Raw genomic sequence first — 22078 nt, forward strand, 5'->3', positions numbered from 1 at the left:
TGCAGCCTGGCGGAAACGCGTCTTCGATTCGATACATGGGTTGGCACACCCGTCCATCAGATCAACTGTCCGGCTGGTCGCCAGCAAGTTCATCTGGCATGGCCTGCGCAAACAGGTCAGGGAGTGGGCCAGGACTTGTCAGCACTGCCAGACATCGAAAATCCAACGACACACCAAGGTCCCGCCACAGCAGTTCGAGCCTACCTGTAGAAGGTTCGACCACATCCACGTCGACCTCGTAGGCCCTCTGCTGGTTTCAAGAGGGGCCCAGTACCTGCTTACCATTGTTGACCGGTTCATGAGGTGGCCAGAGGCAACCGCTCTATCTGACATCACGACTGATTCCTGTGCCCGGGCACTGCTCACAACTTGGATCTCACGTTTTGGTGCTCCAGCCCACATCACTTCAGACAGAGGCACCCAACTTACCTCTGGCCTCTGGTCTGCATTAGCAAACATGCTGGGGACGCAGCTGCACACCACCACGGCCTACCACCCTCAATCAAACAGGTTAGTGGAACGTTTCCACTACCATCTGAAATCCGCCCTGATGGCCCGCCTGCAGGGTCCTAACTGGGTCGACGAACTGCCTTGGGTCCTGCTCGGCATACGCACTGCCCCCAAAGAAGACCTCCACACTTCGTCAGCTGAACTTGTGTACGGAGCGCCCCTGGTCGTCCCAGGGGATTTCATACCCTCCCTTCGGGACCAAGGGGAACAACCCATGGCAGTCGTGCAACGACTGTGCGAGAGGCTCGGCAACTTGGCCCCGATTCCCACTTCGCAGCACGGTCAAGCCCCGTCCTGTAAGCCCAAAGAACTACGAGACTGTAGGTTTGTTTTCGTTCGCAGGGGCACACCTTGGGCACCGTTGCAACGACCATATGAGGGGCCGTTCCGAATCATCAGGAATAATGGGTCCATCTTTATTTTGGACACTGGGGGCAGGGAGCAGGTCTTCACGACGGACCGCCTCAAACCGGCCCATTTAGATCTACAACAACCAGTCGAAGTTCCAGCACCGTGACGCAGAGGCCAACCTCCTAAGCAGCGGCTAACACAGCCCACGGACCTTGGGGACCGTATCGCTGGTTCTGGGGGGGGGGGGGGTTGTATAGCGACTCACTGTTCGAGCAAGCGAACCGGCTCGGCGGTTGGGTCGCGTGTCGTTGAAGCGGTGAGGCCCAAGATGGCAGTGGGCCTTCATCTTCCCCAAGCGACAGGGAGAACCCGCGCGCGGGAAAGGTTTGATGACGTGGCATATACGTCATTGCCGTTTTGAGTGGGCGGGAACAGGCTCTCTTAAAAGGCCCGCACAAGGCGGGAAAATAAACCAGTTCTGTTCTGAAACTCTACGACTAGTGTCTTGTGTTCATTCTGTAGTAGCAGCCACTACAACTGAACAAAAGCAAACCATGTGGAATTGGGTGGAACAGTCTGTTTGAATCCCATTCTTTAACATCGTAGAATCTGAATTTAATTCCAGCCCAGAAGAAGAAAATCCCTCTTTTGCTATTTCTCCCTTTTGAGTTGAATTCATAATAATTCATCAGCATTAAAATATCTCTTGAGCTGATAGTTAACTTGTGGGTAACTCTGTATAATTTTTGGAGAAAGGTACACTGGTCAGAGATGATACCAGGCATAAGAGATCTTGGTTACGAGACAAGGTTAGAACAGCTAGGGGTGTATTAAAGGAGGATTTGATGAATGTGTTCAAAATAATAAAAAGAAAACAAAGCAGGTCAACATAGATCTTTTGATGTGCCAATATTATAGATTCTGACATATTTAAATTATCAATAATAATAATGCCAAATGTGAGAGCTTGCTTAAAAACACCAGTTTATCTTTATTGCTATTATTTTCTTTTAGGCTCTGATTTTAACAAGTAATCTCTTTTTCCAATCTAAGATAATACAATACTGTAGTCAGAATGGTTGTACAAAGATGCAACAGAGCCGATATTAAATTACTGAGGAACAACTCAATTATTACTGAATCCTCATTGGAAAAAAAAGCATGATTAATACATCACTGTAAACTGTGAGACTAGACTGAGATGATGAGGGAAGCTGATCAAGATAGAGCTCAACTGAGTTTTGGATATTAAGGGAATCAAGGGGTCTGGGGTTAACAAGTGAAAATAAAATATGTGTTTATTTTTGCATTCTTACTGTCTCTTTCTGAAATGTCACTGCCTCAACTTCTCCTTCTGATACAAATGTCCCAGTTTCTGTGTCTGTCTTGCAATTCATCCGACCTTCTACAGAATGCAGTAGCAGAAGGCGAGGGATCGAATGGCCTACTTCTGCTTCTGCTTTTTATGGTCTTGTGTTCTGAAAGCTGCTAAGTCAGTTGAATTTTCACTGCAATATTGTAAGCTCAATCAATTTTTGGTCAAATTATTTGTTCTAAGGATTTTTTTCACAAAGATATTTAGCTTAAAAGACAAGATGAGTGGGAGGTCTGCAGACCGACAGATGTGTAGGAAGAAATTTCAGAACGACCAGGAGCAAGGAGTTGCGTGAATTGTATGACATGCACAGAGAATGGGGCACTTATGTTAAGAGGAGAGGTTGAGGGAATGACATGCCCGGAAGAGAGATGTCAAGAAAGCAAAAATAAATAGATTGAAAGACGATAAATAATGATAACTGAGCCCTGCAGTGAGTGAAAGAAAAACAAATATACTTGAAGGCAAGAGACAGTTAAATAATGAGAGGCAAACACAAAAAGTTTTACTTCTGTCCTTGAACAGCTGTCGGATGAGTAAATCAAGATTCATGGCAAGATCTTGGAAAATGTAAACCACTTCTCATATCTCAGGAGCCACCTCTCCATAATGACATAAATATTGAAATTGACAACAACACAAGCAAATGCAAGCAGGAGGAGGCCACTCGGCCCCTCAAGCCTGCCCTGCCATTCAGTATGATTATGGCTGATTGGTGCTGGCTTCAATTCCTCTTCTGTGTCAATTGACCAGGAGTGCCTTCAGTGCACCAGCACAGCCTTTGGTCACTTGCAGAAATGGATGTTTGAAGGTCAGGGCTTGAGACCTGGCATAATTCTCGTAGTCCACCAGATTGTGGTGATCTCTGCTGTCCGTTATACTTTGGAGACTTGAACTACCTACAGCAGATATCTCAAGACACTGCTGAGATACCACCAAAGCTGTATCCGTAAAATCCTCCACTTTATTGTATGTGAACCAATATTAATGTGGCCTCTCCCAGGCCAATATCCCGAGCCTTGAAACCCTAATTATGTTCAGAAGGATGCATTGCACAGGCCACATCATGTGTGCCCAACACCAGACTTGCAAAATATTTTGAATGCTGTTAGGGAAAGAGATTTCTGGGCAGCCTAAGGAAAAGATTCAAAGATGTGCTCCTAGTCTCCTTGAAACAATGCAACATCCCTACCGATTCCTAGGAATCCTTGGCTCATAACCGCTCAAAATGGAGAAGGAGTATTTGAGATAGTATTGAGAACTTTGAGCCCATGCATTGGGAATACAGACACCCAATAAACTTTGAAAGGTACCATACTACCTCACAAACTACCCATCCTTCAGGCACCTCCTGCCCCATTTGTGGAAGAGTTTGCAATTCCCACAATAGCTTTGTCAGCCACTTCAGAACCCACCCAACTCAAGTGATCCTTGATCCTGCGGCACTGTCAAAGAAGTGGTCGTCTAGATCTGGAATTTACAGTTAGTGATGAAGCTATAATGCTCACTGCTGATCGCATAGGAAACTGTCCACTGAAGTTCAACAATCTGTGGCTTGGAATTTACCTTTCCCAATTATGTCATTGCTAGTGCTGGGGGTTCCTTGGTATCCAGCAAATCAAGGATTGTGAGCATCCATTAAAAAAATTATGACGTACAGGAAATCTAAGAAAATTATTAATTGGTATTTTAAACATCTAACAGAGTGCAGAATGAAGATAGGGACATGTACAAAATTAACATTGAGGCTGGAATATATTCCATGTTATTTTTGTGCTGCTTAAAATAAAAAGAATTTTGAAATAATTATCTGAGGGAATGACAATCCACATATTTTTCTTTGGACCAGGAAATATGTGAGCAGTAATAATAGTTCAGTATGCCATTTCAAAACTCATGCAATGAAGTGCAGTATTTTAATGATATACAGCAAATATAGTTGTTAAATATCTAGCATTCTTATCAATTCACATTATTCTGGGAGAAGTTTGCAAAACCACTTGCCCTTGTGGAAGAGCAAACAGTCACTGACAACTACTTCTGAACATGCGCAGACAAATAGCTTTCAGTTTCTTATTGCAATTACAGTGAATGGTGAAAGTCTTATACCTGCAGAATTATGGAGTATCTCTGTTTTCAGGATTGTTGGTTTTGTTGTTTAAAATCTTGACTTAATTATAAATGTTTTTAGTTAAATATCTTCTTCAAATTTAATAATAAGCCAGTTGACGTCTATTGAGAAGGAAGATCATGGCAAACAAATTCTTCACAGTTTCTTTGAACAAATAAGAAACATGGTTGACAAAAACGATCCATAGCCATATATTTAGAGTCATAGTAATACAGCGCAGGAACAGGTCCTTTAGCCCATCATGACCACACTGACTATCAAGTACCCATCTACTACCAGCACTTGGTGCATAGTGTTCTGTTCCTTGACAATTCAAGTCCTCGTCCAGATACTTTTTAAATGTTGTGAGAGTACCTGCCTCCATCACCTTCTCAGGCAGTGTGTTCTAGATTGCAACCACCCACTGGGTGGAAAAAGAAATCCTGGGATCCCCTCTAACCCTCTTACTCCTCACCTCTGATTTGGGGAAAAGCTTCTCACTGTCCACCCTATCTGTGCTCCTCTTGGTTTTGTATATCCCTCAGCCTCCAAGAAACGTATCCTTTTCAGTCTCTTCTCGTAACTGCATCCATCCCAGGCAATATCCTGCTAAACCTCCTCTGCACCCTCTCCAGTGCAATCATGTCCTTTCTATTGTCTGGCAACCAGAAATGCACACAGTACTCCAAATGTATTCTAAAGATGTCCCATGACCTCCATACTCTTAATTTCTGTGCGCTAACTAATAAAGTCAGCATCCCATGTGCCTTCTTCATCATCTTACCTACCTGCGCTGCATCCTTTAGAAATCCATGGCTTGAACAGAGGGACCTAGGTGTACCTCAATACTTGCTAGGGCCCTCCCATTCCATCTGTACGTACCTCACAGTTACTGGGATTAAGTACCATCTGCCATTACTCTGCTCAACTTATCAAGAGATGAATGTTGTTTGGTAAGGTAAAATCAAAATCTTGTTTCAAAAATCTTTAAGACACACAGAAAATCCAAAGAAGGAAAATGCACTTGGAAAGGAAGAGAATAATATGACACAAATATTTACCATTCTCTGTCACTCCCCAAATGCATTTCAATCTTTTCATATCCCGAAGTTTTGTAATTTTCTGACTAAGATCCTTTCACCTTTGAGAATATCATTTCTTGTACATGAAACAAATGGTATCATTTTATAGCTACTGTATTCTCATAAACATTTTTCTTTTAAACATGCTTTCAAATGCAAAGATGCTAAAATATCTTTGTGCTTTTATTTTAACTAAGAATTTTTAAATGATGAGCTGTAAGTTTATAAAAGCTGCATTTATAAAAGAATCCAATTTGCAGACACAACTATTTTAGAAGCATTTAAAGGCAGCTGGAAGTTCTTGTGGCTATTAACTAAAATAATTTAAATATTTAGAATAACAGTGCTCTTGATTCTATTTTAAAAATAATTGTTGGGATGCTTTCCAGTGTCGAGAAGAAAATGTCTTAAATGACTTCCACAACAGACTGCCAGCTCTGCTGGCAGATACACTTTGAGTTTGTTGTTCTAATTATATTTTAGTTGTTAATTCTGGTAAGCCACAGTACGAATAGTTACTTTAAGTTTAAAGCATGTGGTTTGATTGACAAATAACAGCAAATAGGCTGTTATTTTATTCCAGAATAAATTCACTCCAGCGACAAATAAAACATTTGTCTTTTGAAAGGAAAGAAATGTCTGTAACAAGAAGAGATGGATTAGATATTTTGTGACTAACAGAAGCAATCAAGGCAAATTTAACTTGCATGAATATTAAAGCAGGAGATACTGGAAAAGTACCTAAATAACTTGTTCAGTAGGTTGTAGCTAACAAACAACAATCTTAACACAGTAATGATTTACACAAGAGTTGTTTTGAGATGCAAGGTTAGCCAAGAAAGAGCATTACTATTGTTTATTTCTTTAATTTCTTAACTTTAATGAAGGATTTCAAAGCTTTTTGTAAATGCAATGTCTTTCAGAGTTTGTTAACTGCATTTTTTATTGTATCCTAATTAAATGTTTATTTTTTCTGAAACTGTAAGTTCTTCAGGAAATGAAAAGATCATGTTTTCAAAACAAAATGTACAGTGACTATTTGCACTGCCACTGGACAAGAACACAACAATTCTAGTACTGTTCACCAGGGAAAACCAAGTACTGTTTGGTAGTGAAGCAGTTTGTGATTCAAAATAATGCAGTGTGTGTGGTCTAAGATAAAGGATTACTTTTTATTTGAAAACACAAAAGACTGCAGATGCTGGGATGTGGAGCAAAAAACAAACTGCTGGAGGAATTCAGCAGGTCAGGCAGTATGTATGGAGGGAAATCGAGAAATAAGTCCAGGTGAAGGGTCTTGACCGACTGTCCATTTCCCTCTACAAATGCTGTCTGACCCACTGAGTTCCTACAGCAGTGTGATTTTCACTTTTTACTTGTTGCTTGATAATTCATAATATTGCAGATATCATATGGAGTTATAACACATCAACTTTGTTAACCTTTGCTTTTTATTTTACTCCATAAACTGATTAAGTAAATGTATTCATTTTTGATAGTCTTTGTAATTTGGATTCCACATTTGAGACCATTTATTCTTTTCCTGTCACCTGAGTTGAGCCTTTATCTGGGTAAAGTCTAGGTAATGTTCTTGCAAGTCTTGGGATCAGTCAGAAAACCTGTGTAACTGTGTTTCACTTATCAGATGTACTCTCATGCCCTCATGTAATTTTAATGAGAAGCAGAAGAAGAAACATTTTATTAAGCAGTGACTTAGATTATAAATATAACAGGTTTAATAATCATTCAATGAATAAATGAAGAGCCAAAACAGCATATGACAGACAGCTAAGTGATCTCACAGCCAATGGATTGGACTGAAGCTCTACAGTACAACCACATGTAATCGGGAAAGGTGGTGGACAGATAAACATAGTGAATTGGTAAATTAACTTGGTTTATTATTGTCACATGTACCAAGATACAGTGAAAAACTATGTTTTGCATGCCATCCATACAGATCATTTCATCACATCAGTGCATTGAGGTACTACAAGGGAAAACAATAATAGAATGCAGAATAAATAAAGTGTTACAGTTACAGAAAAAGTGCGGTGCAAGTGGACAATAAGATGCAAGGCCATGACAAGGTAGATTGTGAGGTCAACAGTCCATCTTAACATACTAGGGAACCGTTCAGTAGTCTTATAACAGTGGGATAGAAGCTGTCCTTGAGCCTGGTGGTACATGCCTTAAGGCTTTTTAATCTTCTGCCTGAAGGGAGTGGGACAAAGAGAGAATGTCTGGGGTGGGTGGGGTCTTTGATTATATTGGCTGCTTTACCGAGACAGCAGGAAGTGTAGACAGAGTCCACGGAGGGGAGGCTGGTTTCCGTGATGTGCTGAGCTGTGTCCACAACTCCCTGCAGTTTCTTGCGGTCTTGGGCGAGCAGTTGCCATACCGAGCTGTGATGCATCCAGATAGGGTGCTTTCTGTGGTGCATCTATAAAAATTGGTGAGGGTCAAAGGGGACATATAGAATTTCTTTAGCCTCCCGACGAAGTAGAGGCACTGGTGCGTTTTCTTGGCCGTGGCGTCTACATGATGATGTTCACTCCCAGGAACCTGAAGCTCTCAACCCTCTCCACCTCAGCACCACAGATGTAAACAGGAGCATGTGCACTGCCCTCCTTCTTGTCATCAATGACCAGCTCTTTTGTTTTGCTGACATTGAGGGAAGCGCTGTTGTCATGACACCAGGCTCTCTATCTCCTTCCTGTACTCTGACATCGTTATTTGAGATTCAGCCCACTATCTTGGTGTCATTTGCAAACTTACAAATGGAGTTAGAGCAGAATCTGGCCATGCAGCCATGTGTGTATAGGGAGTAGAGTAGGGGGCTGAGGACGCAGCCTTGTGGGGCACCAGTGTTGAGGATAATTGTGGCAGCGGTGTTGCTGCCTATCCTTACTGGTTGCGGTCTGTTGGTCAGGAAGTCAAGGATCTAGTTGCAAAGGGAGGTGTTCCAAGAACATCAATGCTGACAGGGCTCACCAGATGTATGCAAAGGAAAAGGATGAGGCATTCATTATCTAGTATAGCCAGAAGTGGCAAGTGGATAACCTATATTGGCTTACTCCTGAGATCCTCATCATCACAGAAGCTAATTTGATTCACTGAGTGATATCAAGAAACGGCTGAGAGCAATCGATACAGCAGAGGCTAAGAGACCAGACAGTATTCCAGCTCTAGTACTGAAGATCTGCTCTCCAGAGCTAGCTGTACTCTAGCCAATTTATTCCAGTACTGTAACACCACTGACATCTACCTGACAATGTGAAAAATTGCTGTTTGTAAAACACAGGACAAATCCAATCTGGCGAATTACCAGCCAGTCCATCTACTCTTAGTGTAGTGGTTAGCGTAACGCAATACAGCGCCAGCGACCCGGGTTCAATTCCAGCCACTATCTGTAAGGAGTTTGTATGTCCTCCCCGTGTCTGCATGGGTTTCCTCCAGGTGCTCTGGTTTCCTCCCACTTTCCAAAGACGTACAGGTTAGGAAGTTGTGGGCATGCTATGTTGGCGCCAGAAGCGCGGCGACACTTGCGGGTGCCCCCAGAACACTCTACGCAAAAGATGCATTTTGCTGTGTGTTTCGATGTACTTGTGACTAATAAAGATATCTTAATCATCAGCAATGTGATGGAAGCTGTTGTCAACAGTGCTATCAAACAGCACTTTCATACAAGTAACTGGCTGACCAGTGCCTGGTTAGGGTTATACCAGGACCACTCATCCCCCCAAACTTCATCATAGCCTTGGTCCAAAGGTGGACCAAAGATTTAAATTCCAGAGGTGAACTGAGAGTGACTGTCCTTGATATCAAGACAATATTTAACTGTGTGTAGCATTAAAGTTGTGGATAGTGAGGAAGATTGTCAAATTCAACAAGATGTTGACCAGCTAGAAATATGGGCAGAGAAGTGGCAGATGGAGTTTAATCCAGACAAGTCTGAGGTGTTGCACTTTGGGAGATCAAATGTAAGAGGAAAATATACAGTAAATGGCAGGACCCTTGATGTACAGAGAGATCTTGGGGTGCAAGTCCATAGCTCCCTGAAAGTGGCAACACAGGTGGATAGGGTGGTAAAGAAGGCATATGACAAGCTTGCCTTTATCAGTCAGGGCATTGAGTATAAAAGTTGGGAAGTCATGTTGCAGCTGTATAAAACTTTGGGTAGGCCATATTTGGAGAATTGTGTGCATTTCTGGTTGCTACATTACAAGAATGGTGTGGAGGCTTTGGAGAGGGTACAGAAGAGGTTTAGAAGGATTAGAGAGTATTAGCTATAAGGATAACAAACTTGGATTGTTTGCTCTGAAGTGCTGGAGGCTGAGGGGAGACCTAATAGAAGTATATAAAATTATGAGAGGCATAGATATTGGTATTAGTATTGGTATTGGTTTATTATTGTCACTTGTACCAAGGTACAGTGAAAAACTTGTCTTGCATACCGATCGTACAGGTCAATTCATTACACAGTGCAGTTACATTGAGTTAGTACAGAGTGCATTGAGGTAGTACAGGTAAAAACAATAATAGTACAGAGTAAAGTGTCACATCTACAGAGAAAGTGCAGTGCAGGTAGACAATAAGGTGCAAGGTCACAACAAGGTAGATTGTGAGGTCAGATAGGGTAGATAGAGTCTTTGTCCATAGGTGGAAATGTCAAATACTAGATGACGTAACTTTAAGGTAAGAGGGAGAAAGTTGAAGGGAGATTTACGGGGCAAATTTTTTTTACACAGTAGTAGGTGCCTGGAACACTTTGCCAGGGGTGGTGGTGGAAGCAGGTATGATAGCAACATTTAAGAGACACTTAAGACAGGCACATGAACAGGCAGGCAGTGGACGGGTCTAGACCACGTGCAGGCAGCTGGGATTAGTTTGAATTAGCATCATGGTCTGCACAGACATGGTGAGCTGAAGGGCCTGTTCCTGCGTTGTACTGATCTATGTTCTAAAGCAGACCAGTAAAACTGAGATCAGTGGGGGATCAAAGGAAAAACACATCAGTAGTTGGAGTCATCCTTGTATAAAGGAAGGTGGTTGTTGGAGGTAAACCATCACAGCCCCAGGTTATCACACTGCAGGAGTTCCTCAGGGCAATGTCCTGGACCTGACCACCTCCAACTGCTTCACTAATAACATTACTTCCATCAAATGTCAGAAGTGACGATGTTTGCAGAAGAATGCGCAATGTTCAATTCCATTCGATGCTCCTCAGCAAATGAAGCAGCCCATGCCTGTATACAGCAAGAGCTAGACAATGACGAGTGTGGTCTGATAAATGGCAACTAACATTCACACCACAGAAGTACCAGGCCATGACCATCTCCAACAAGTCTGACCACTTACCCTTGACATCCAGTGACATTACCATTGTTTAATTCCACCACCATCGATATCTATGGGGTCACCACTGACCAGAATTTCAACCAGACCAGCAACATAAATGCCATAGTACAAAAGCAGATTGGATGCTGGGTATCCTGTGGCAAGTGACTCACCTCCCTGACACCCAAAGGCCTTTTCCCCCATCTACAAGCATAGATCAGGAGTATGATGGAATGCTCCTTATTTGCCTGGGTGAATGCCGACTGCCAACAACAAAGCAGCTTGACACCATTCCGGTCAAAGCAGTCTGCTTCATTGGCACCCCATCATACCCCAAACATTCATTCCCTCCACTACCGGCACACAGTAGTTGCAGCGGGCAACATCTACTAAATGCAATGCAATTACTTGCCCACACTACTCCAGCAGCACCTCTCAAACCCATGACCTCTACCACCAAGAAGAACAAGGACAGAAGCCATATGCAGGTTTCCCTCCAGGTTACTCATCACCCTGACTTGGAAGTACATTGCCAATTCTTCATTATCTCTGGGTCTACATCCTGTGATTTCCCTCTCCAATAGCACTGGGAGAGGACATTCACCAGAAGTGCTGGAGTGCTTCAAGAAGGCAACTCAACCAATCTTCTCAAGGCAATCAGGAATGGGCAATAAATGCTGGCCTTGGCAGTGCTTAAAGATCCTGAAAATTATTTTTAAAAAATGAGTTGCAAACTGTTCATTTATAATGTTTATAGGCAGTCCTTGGACTATGCTATTTCTACGGTCTGAAGCAACAATTTTGGTATGCCTGGAATGCATTTTTAATACTACACAGTGCTGATAATGCATTTACAGGGTCTCCTTATTTTTCTGTAAGGCAGAACCATATTTACCTCTGGCTAGCATTCCTTAGAGACCGTGGCAATGTTTTCTTCACAGGTCTGCTCATTTCTGACTTCCATGTCTGCACATTTAAATGAGAGCCATTGAAGAGCTGGCGGTCAGATATCGATATCTGATTTACCACTCCATAGACAAACTCAATAAATCACGTGTACTGAGTTGAGGAACTGAGTGCACTTCATTTGAATAGAATCACCGACCTTGATTAAAAAGATGTTTTCAATTAATATCTAGTAATTAAAGTTATTTTCTGGTAAATTTATTTTTAGTGTATTTAAATAGTTAGATCCTTTTGAACAGTTTTTTTATGTGTCCCTTATTATTAGAGACATTTAAGAGCAGTTAAAAAGGCCTTTGACAGCTACAAGCTTCATGTGACAGTTGCAGTAGCCAGTCCTTAATGCCAAATATTAGCTGTCCCAGCTGCAGGAAATGTGTAGGGAGTGAGCACAGGCAGCTGATCAGACTGATGAATGGTCATCAAACTGAAATGTTAACTCTGTTTTCTCTTTCCAAGGTGCATCTTTAACAAGTGCTTGAATTTTAAAAGGCATTGCAACCTTAAAGGAGCATTTGTATGCTTCTGGCTTCTTCGAAATAAACATTTACTCTGCAAAATATAGAGTACTTTAATTAAAAAGTGCTGTATAAAATTACATGTCATACCCATTTTTATTGTAAATGTAGTTCTAAAACTTACTAAATTATGTCACACTAAACTAATAAATCAATTTTGCTAATAATTTATTGTTTTACTTTCAGGTTTATAGGCAAGACTGTGAAACTTTTGGCATGGTTGTTCAAATGCTCATTGACAAAGACCCATCGTTGGAAAGCACAATACAATTTGCACTAAGAGAAAACTTGCGTGAGATAGAAGAACGTTGCATTGAGGAACTCAAAAGGTTCATCACCCAGTATGATTCTGCTCCTGGAGAGCACACAGCAAGCTTATAATTCCAAGACTTGGGCCCCTGATAATTTCTCTGCTTTTGTTCAAAGTCCATTTTATATCAACTGTAATCAATTACTTAATGTCTATTTTCTGAAACTAGCAACACAAGCTTATGCTGGTGTAAATTGAGTCCATCTGCTGTTTGAATATATTTAAACTTATAATCTTTAAGCTCAAGTGCAAGGTATATGTTTAATATGTTTGGTGGACGATGAAACAAATCTATACTGACCTCAGGAATATTTTCCTTATATAATGGTATCCATAATTGGAGTGTATCTCTGAGATCAGTATGGGTAGATTCAAAAAATGAATTTTTTGGTGTATGTAAACCATGTTATATATTTCCAATGGAAAGCCTTAAAGGAATATCCCAGGCTCAGGTTCCACAGTTGGGTCTTATTGTTTATGCAACTTTGTCAATGGCCCAGTTGGTTAGAAAAAGGATTTGACTTTATTTAGAAACAGAAAACCTACAGCACAATACAGGCCCTTCGGCCCACAAAGCTGTGCCGAACATGTCCCTACCCTAGAAATTACTGGGCTTACCCATAGCCCTCTATTTTTCTCAGCTCCATGTACCTATCCAAAAGTCCTTCAAAAGACCCTATCGTTTCCACCTCCACCACCATTGCCGGCAGCCCATTCCACGCACTCACCAGTCTGAGTAAAAAAACTTATCCCTGACGTCTCCTCTGTACCTACTCCCCAGTACCTTAAACCTGTGTCCTCTTGTGGCAACCATTTAAATCGCACTTTGTGGGAGCTAACAACTTCTGTGTTATTTCTATGGCTGTGTGCTGAAATGTTAAATGAGAGAAGAAAAAAATGAGTTCCCCTGATGACTCATTTGATAACATGCTGCTCAGTTTGGTTGTGAGCTGTACAAAGCTGGAGGAACCCTTAATTTGTCTTCTGGTGGTTGGCTGGAACAGCAGTGGAGAGATTATATTTGCCCTCAGTACCTTGAACAGCAGAGAAACAAATCAGGATTCTTCTCTATGACTATTTACACTCATGATCCGATGTGTGTAGATGCCCAGTGAATCAGATCAGATCAAGGATACCAAGTGACATGTGACATTTGCTATCGGGGAATGGACATGAAGAATGGGCCCTGGTGTAGGATGTATGAGGGCACTTGGTGTTCACAAGGAAACACTAAGGAAAGTCACCACTTAAAATAAGTAGAAAAATTCCACAATGAGAAAGGTGCTGTAAATTCAGATTCTAGTATATTCCTTTAAGTGAATTTTTATATTCATAGCTATACTTTCCCCAATCTGCTTACATTTTTGAGTTGTCTGCGTCAATTAGAAAGATGATCAATGGCCAGACAAGATATTAGCCACGTAATACCAAATAAACAGTGTTAAGAGGGGAATCGCACCATAAGGGATAATCTTCTGCTGTACTGTGGAGAAATTGAACATAACATAAAAGACATTAGAAATTGCATCAGTCTAAACTGCGGCTTAGTATTTTCCTTAGCAGTATTATGTTTTGGATTTCTGTGTAGTAAATGCTTTTACTTGTAATTAAAGTAATGAAATGAAAAGATTAAATATTGAACTAAAGGGATTCTGCTTTTACTGTTGAAGTGAATGAGAGAGGGGTTGTTGTAGGAAAGACTAACTTTGATTCAGTGATGACAGGAGGCCATACATTTCCTAACACGTCATTGATAAGGCGAGATCATTCCTTCTGTTTACATGCTGCAGGGAACAAAGCATTGTGATACCGATTCAAAAGTATGTTCAAGCAGTTTAATGGTGTGTGAAAGTTCAAATTGTCTCTTCATCTGTGCAATTTATATCAAATATCATTGTTGGAATGAAAGCCCCTTTTTTCCCAAATGTAGAATTCCTTTGCAGTATGCATGCTGGCAGCCACAGACCATAATGTGGCAGATTGACAGATGACTGGTATGAAAAAAGATATCCTCTTCTAACTTTTGATTTACAATGCATTTGGTACAGAACGAAACTTGGTCTGTGCCTGTTTTCCTAATTTGCTTGTGAACAATTAAAGGAGGCAGTGAGCAGAGATTACAGGATACGTTTGGTTTTGTATGCAACATTTTTTAAATTGGTAAATTGGTTTATTATTGTCACATGTACCGAGGTACAGTGAAAAACTTGTCTTGCATACTGCCCATACAGATAATTTCGTTACATCAGTGCATTGAGGTAGTACATGGAAAAACAATAACAGAATGCAGAATTAAGTGTTATAGTTACAGAGAAAGTGCAGTGCAGATAGACAATAAGGTGCAAGGCCATAATGAGGTAGACTGTGAGGTCAAGAGTCCATCTTATCGTACTAGGGGACCGTTCAAGAGTCTTATAACAGCAGGATAGAAACTGTTCTTGAGCCTGGTGGTATGTGCTTTTAGGCTTTTGTATCTTCTGCCTGATGGGAGGGGGGGAGAAGAGAGAATGTCCGGCAATCCTTTCAGTTTATTGGAAAGCTCTGGAATGGTGTGTCATAGCATTTCCTTCCTGGTTTATTCCATTGATGCATCTTTGAGATGATTTTTGTTGCCTACCATTCAAGGTTGCTACAACATCCATATCTCATGGATACACCAATCTTTCATGCCATTAGAGTATGCTGCTGTTCTAAGCTGAGATAAAGACTAGCATGTGTTTGATCACGAGATAGAGTCACCATCTGCTGTGCCGTGAGATCAATGGCATAAAACAATCAAGGTCCATTTTGTGAGGTCATGGCAAAAGTTCTGGAATGACATGTCTTGGTTCTCCTCCCACCCTCTGAATCAATTTTAGTCTTCAGTCCCTCCAGTCCAATTAGTTATCAGCAGCTCTTCAAAGCACCTCATTGGTGAAGGATCTGGAGTGACTGATAAATAATAAAAGCAGCGGATTCAGTCATTCAGTTCAACTCAGCTTCCAAATGGAATTCACCATGGTAGAGGTTGGTAAGAATTTGAGTGCTTAAAATCAGCTGTTGCTTAGGATAACATTTGGGCAGGTTCTCTGAAATACCTTGATCCTCTATCCACAGATATTTTTTCTGCAGAATCCTCCCATTCATTGTGCTGGGTATTATTCTAAGATCATCGTATTACCAAAGCTAGGAATGATGAAAACTATTGTCAGTGCTATTACATTGCACCTACTCAACAGTAACCTGCTCACTGCTGCTCATTGTAGGTTTCAGCAGGACCATTTGGCTCCAGGCTACATTACAGGACTAATAAGGACTTAAAAGCTGAATTCAAGATGTGTGCTGAGATACTGTCCTTGGCATCAAGACAACAGTTTATTAAATGCGGCATCAAGGTGGCCTGTTAAACTGAAGTCAGTAGGCATCAAGGCATAGGTGTCATGCCCTGCACAAATGAAGATTGTTGTGGTTATTGAAGGGCAACCATCTGTGTCTCTGTATGATTCTGGGATTTCCTCAGGCCTAAGCATCTTCAGCTCCCTCACCAATGATCTTCCTTTCGTCTTAAAATCAAGAGCTGCTGACGTTTGTAGAACCTTCAGTTCTGTTCAGCTACCTGAGGAAGTGAGGCAGTCTGTGCCTGCATGCAGCAAAACCCAGGCAACATTTGCGTAACAACACACATGTAACATGCTCAATGACTACTGACCAGTGGCTCTGACATCTGCCATCATGAAGTGCTTTGAGAGGTTGGTCATGGCACGCAGCAGCTCCAGCCTACCAGGCAACCTGGACCCACTGCAATTCGTCTATCGGCAAAACAGCTCTACAGTGGATGCCATCTCCCTGGCCCTACACTCAGCTCTGGAGCATCTGGACAGTAAAGACACATACATTAGACTGTTGTTTATTGACTACAGCTCTGCCTTCAATACAATAATTCCAAGCAAGCTTGTCACCAAACTCCGAGACCTAGGACTCAACACCTCCCTCTGTAACTGGATCCTTGATTTTCTAACAAACAGACCGCAATCAGTGAGGATAGGCAGCAATACCTCCGGCACGATTATTCTCAACACTGGTGCCCCACAAGGCTGCGTCCTCAGCCCTCTACTCCCTATACACTCACGATTGTGCGGCCAGATTCTGCTCTAACTCCATCTACAAGTTTACAGATGATACAACCGTTGTAGGCTGTATCTCAAACAGCGATGAGTCAGAGTACAGGAAGGAGATAGAGAGCTTAGTGGAATGGTGTCATGACAACAACTTTTCCCTCAATGTCAACAAAACTAAAGAGCTGGTCATTGACTTCAGGAAAGGGGGCAGTGTACACGCACCTGTGTACATCAATGGTGCTGAGATCCAGAGGGTTGAGAGCTTCAAGTTCCTGGGAGTGAACATCACCAACAGCCTGTCCTGGTCAAATCGCGTAGATGCCACAGCCAAGAAAGCTCACCAGCGCCTCTACTTCCTCAGGAGGCTAAAGAAATTTGGTTTGTCCCCTTTGACTCTCACCAACTTTTACAGATGCACCATAGAAAGCATCCTAGCTGGATGTATCACGGCTTGGTATGGCAACTGCTCTGCCCAAGACCGCAAGAAGCTGCAGAGAGTTGTGGACACAGCCCAGCGCATCACAGACACCAGCCTCCCCTCCTTGGACTCTGTCTTTACCTCTCGTTGTCTTGGTGTAGCAGCCAGCATAATCAAAGACCCCACCCACCCAGGACATTCTCTCTTCTCTCCTCTTCCATCAGGTAGAAGATACAGGAGCCTGAGGGCACGTACCACCAGACTTCAGGACAGCTTCTACCCCACTGTGATAAGACTATTGAATGGTTCCCTTATACGATGAGATGGACTATGACTTCACGATCTACCTTGTTGTGACCTTGCACCTTATTGCACTGCACTTTCTCTGTAGCTGTGACACTTCACTCTGTACTGTTATTGTTTTTACCTGTACTACATCAATGCACTCTGTACTAACTCAATGTAACTGCACTGTGTAATGAATTGATCTGTATGATTGGTTTCTAAAACAAGCTTTTCACTATACCTCGCTACAAGTGACAATAGTAAACCAATACCAATACCAATACCACACAAGACGCAGGAGGAACTCAGCAGGCCGGGCAGCATCTATGCTCGATCCCGAAGCATTGACTGTTCATTTCCCTCCACAGATGCTGCCTGACCTGCTGAGTTCCTCCAGCATCTTGTGTGTGTTTCTCCAGACTCCAGCATCTGCGGAATCTCTTGTGCCAACATACACGTGCACTTTCATAAGTGGCAAGTAACATCTGTACCAGTCAAGGGTCAGGCAATGACAATTTCCAGGAAAAAAAAGCCTAACCAGGTACCTTATGCATTTAATTGCACTGTTGCATTCCTCTACAGCAGAACATCACACTTGATTGGCAGCCATCCAGCACCCTAAAAATTTGGTCCCTCTACCACCAACAGGATGGCTGCAGTGTTCATCATCTACAAGATGCATTATAGTTACTTGTTGGGTCTCCTCTGGGACATCCCGGACCTAATGATCTGTCACTAGAACTGGCAGGGCAAAAGATGCCACCACCTATGGGTTTTCCTCCAGATCACACCATCCGGCCCTGGAAATAGAAGTATTTTCTGCAAGAGGACTGCCTGTGGTTCTAGAAGCTGGCTCACCACTACCTCCTTAAGGACAATTGAGAATGGACACAATAAATGCTGGAGGACTCAGTGGGTGGACTGATGCAGGGTTTTGACCAGAAACGTCGACAGTCCCTTTTATCCCACAGATGCTGCTCGACCCGCTGAGTTCCTCCAGATTCCAGCATCTGCAGTCTCTTGTGTCTGCAATAAATGCTGGGCTTACCAGTGTCATGCACATCTCACTTAAAGAATATTAAACCGACCTGTGAACTGCTACCTTGATGATAAGCTGTTGGAGTGCCTACCTATCTTTGATTTGTCTCAACAGAGGGTTGCTCCGGAACTGTTCTTGGACAGGTGTCTGCCAAAGTGCAGCCAACATGTTTTGATGGGTTCTAATGGCAGCACACTTTGCCGTTGTGGATTGGTCCAGAGAATGCCACACACTGACAACTGTCCCTTGAAGGTATGAAGGTGGCTCCTAGCACTTCACACCATATGACGCTGCTGTGGCGTAACTTGGCTGAGCCACCTGAATAAAATAAAATAAACTCAGTAACCCAAATTAATTAGATTCCAGCTTGCTTAACTAAAAGAGAGGTGGATAAAAGAACAAAGAGGTTGCCTGGCAGAATTGCTTTGTGCTGATAACTGGGTATCAAAAATAAATGTTACTGCTGTTTGATGTGACTTCCATGGCTTAGGTTTGCACAAATATTGATACGTTTAAAAGAAATTTATACTTTGCATAAAAAATCTGCCCTCTGTTGGAACACCAATAGCTGTGTTGCAGTTAACCTCAGCAACACTGGACAGAGCTGAAAAATTAAATCATCCCTGAATCTGAAGAACATTCATTGAGTCTAATGGAGTGACAAACATTCTGAAGTTTGGGTGAGGACAAGATCTAATTCAGTCCTGTTGCTTCAACTGCACAGTCGCATTATCTTGGCACATGCAGGAGTATTATTTGCGTCCTTGGAGGACTGCCAATGTTTGTGATGTTAGAATACAGGAATCGGTAGCTGAAGGAGAATGGGACGTAAAATTAAGCATGGAGATTCATTGTATGAATATGTTGTACCACAGAGTGGCAGGACTTGAACACGGATTCTTAATTTCACCTGGACCATCAGAGGATTAGCAATATGATACTCAAGAGAAGAAATATGTTTCTGGAAATGAGACCACAATGTGAAGCTGCAATGCAGTCATTGGCAAATGCTTTTCTGTTAATGCAACATTCTAGTCTTGAAACTTAAAGTTGTTTTCTCTGATAATTATACTAATAGTATCAAAGGTAAAGTACTGAGGAATGTTTGGATGTTTTGCTTGGCATCTTTTAAAAATTATCTTAATTCCATACATAGAATGATCTTGATAATTTCTCTGATCAACTGAAAATGATCTCTACATCTCTTGATCAAAATACCGAAAGGTCAATTTGATTTGCAGTTATGTCAAATGATTATTTTTCATTGTGTTGTGTTTGATGGGAGTATTTCAAAAGGAGAAATTATGTTCACAGGCAAGAATTTCAAAGTGTGATGGAAAATGACCTGAGAGGGAGTCATTGGTAGAAGGAACTTTACCGTTCCAGGATACACTGCTTACCGTTCCCTCCTCTATCAATTACACTGTCACTTGTTTGCCTGGCTTCCTGTCTCAACTTCTCCAGCTTTGGATGTCCCACTTCTGGTCAATTCACATTCGCATCAAATTTCGTGCTGTCACTAATGTGGCATCTTAAACATGAGACTTTTTTTTGGATTAGGAGTTGTGTGCAAGTGCATAGAGTGCACAAATGGTGGCATACATAGTGATTAGCACGTGATATGCATCATAGAAGAACTGAAAAATTATTTGCTTTCCAGTAGATGTTTTGGTGATTATTAAAAGACAACCTCAGGAGATATTTATTTTATTGCATAGCTTGTCTCTGTTCTATATTATGTAAACTACTGAGAAATAACCTTTCTGGTGTAACTAGAAGTCCCTGCTGTAAACGTAACATTTGTAATGCTCCTTTTATTTACAAAAATCTTTCTGACCAGTCTCCAGAGTTCCACTAAGTTTATTGCAGGAGGCGATATGAGTAAGGATTTAAATTGTCTGCATTGGTTATAGTCTCATCAAAAGATGCAAAGAGCAGTCCAGTTTATCCCACTGCTCTCTGCATTCTCCATTTCCCAGCTTATTTTTTCTCCATGTGTTGATCCAATTCCCTTTAGAAAGCTGCTATTAAATATGTATCAAGCAGTGTATTATAAATTTAAATCATGTATGGCTTAAGAGTTTTTTTACTTGTATCTCCTCAGATGTGCAGTCTCTGATTATTTGATCCTTCAGCCACTGGTAGCATCTTGTCTTTGTTCTAACTAAATCTTTCGTGATTTTAAACTCTTTCAAACCTCATTTTAGTCTTTCATGCCAAAGAGGGAACAACCCATCTCCAGCCCATAACTGTCATAGAGCATAGAACAGTACAGCACAGGAACAGGCCCTTCAGCCCACCATGTTGTGCCAAACTAATTAAACTTGTAATTAAAAGCCAACTAAACTAGTCCCTTCTACCTACACATGGTCCACGTCCCTCCATTCTCTTCACATTCATGTGCTTATCTAAGAGCCCCTTGAACGCCTCTATCGTATCTGCCTCCACTACCACTCCTGGCAGCCCATTTCAGGCACCCATGACTCTCTGTGTAACAAATGTGCCCTGCACATCTCCTTTGAACTTTCCCTCTCTCACCTTAAACGCATGTCCTCTACTATGAGACATTTTGACCCTGGGAAAAAGATACCAGCTGTCTATCTATGCCTCTCATAATCTTATAAACCACTATCAGGTCTCCCCTCAGCCTCTGCTGCTCCAAAGAAGACAATCTTAATTCATCTTAATTCTCCATCCCTAGAACCATTCCAATAAATCTGTTCTGAATTGCCTCCATATCATCCCTAATGTGTGATGCCCAGGACTGGGAAACATGCATCAGAAGGGGCTGAACTTGTACCACCTCCTGACTTTTGAGAAACCCAGAATACTTTATTAACTGCTTTCTTAACTTGTCCTGTCACCTGCAAAGATTTGTGTATAAACTTTCTCAGGTTACTTCTTCTTCCAGCCCCTTTAAAATTGCACTATTTAGAATGTATCGTATTTCCTCATTAACCCACCAAAATTTATCACCTCATACTTTTCTGCAATGAATTTCATCTGCCTTGACTAAAGTTTGTATCAAATGAAACTGATCAGGCTTCCTAGGCTCTTGACTTATCTGTATTGGGTTACATTAGACTAGCCATTGCACGTTTTAGGAACAATTTCAGTTACTTTGCAAAATAACAAGGTGGTTGTAAGTGTATTGTTAGAGAGGCAGAGAGCTTCCTCAGGTGAATAAATGGATAATGGCCTCATTATATCTTATGTTAGTCAGTGAAGGTACAAATCGAAGGTTTCGTGTTAGTGGACCTGGCAGAGCACCCTTAAAGCAGCAGGTGAAAGGTCAACTCTGTTATCCTCTCCATAGATACCGAATATTTCCAGCATTAGACTTATTTACCTGTGAGCAAATTACACAATAAGCAAAACAAGCTTCCAGCTAAAATATTGGAAGGATTAAAGTCATTCAGTTACCGACACAACCTCCTTTCCATGGCCTTCGATTCCATCCCTGTCCCCATTCAGAGCTGTTGTGTTTTATTTGGCCTTGAGATGAACTTAGAACATAGAATATTGCAGCATATTACAGGCACTTCAGCCCACAATGTTGTGCCAACATTTTATCCTGCTCTAAGATCTATCTAACCCTTCCCTCCCACATAGCCCCCCATTTCTCTATCATTCATGTGTCTATCTAAGAGTCTCTTATATGTCCCTAATGTATCTTCCCC

General features: G+C 41.8%; 1 protein-coding gene across 4 annotated transcripts in view; it reads left to right on the forward strand.

Annotated features, from left to right (window-relative positions):
• The window catches only part of pphln1 (periphilin 1), a 125557-nt gene extending 111352 nt beyond the window's left edge, over positions 1 to 14205 (forward strand). For all 4 annotated transcript variants that reach the window (XM_052030497.1, XM_052030495.1, XM_052030498.1 and 1 more), the window contains one exon: positions 12436 to 14205. In XM_052030497.1, the coding sequence (XP_051886457.1) occupies positions 12436 to 12630 (195 nt within the window). In that variant the 3' untranslated portion in view covers positions 12631 to 14205. The remainder of the gene's footprint in view (positions 1 to 12435) is intronic.
• The last annotated feature ends 7873 nt before the right edge of the window (positions 14206 to 22078 follow it).

The sequence above is a fragment of the Pristis pectinata genome, chromosome 15, assembly GCF_009764475.1.
Source record: "Pristis pectinata isolate sPriPec2 chromosome 15, sPriPec2.1.pri, whole genome shotgun sequence".
Taxonomy (NCBI): Eukaryota; Metazoa; Chordata; class Chondrichthyes; order Rhinopristiformes; family Pristidae; genus Pristis; species Pristis pectinata.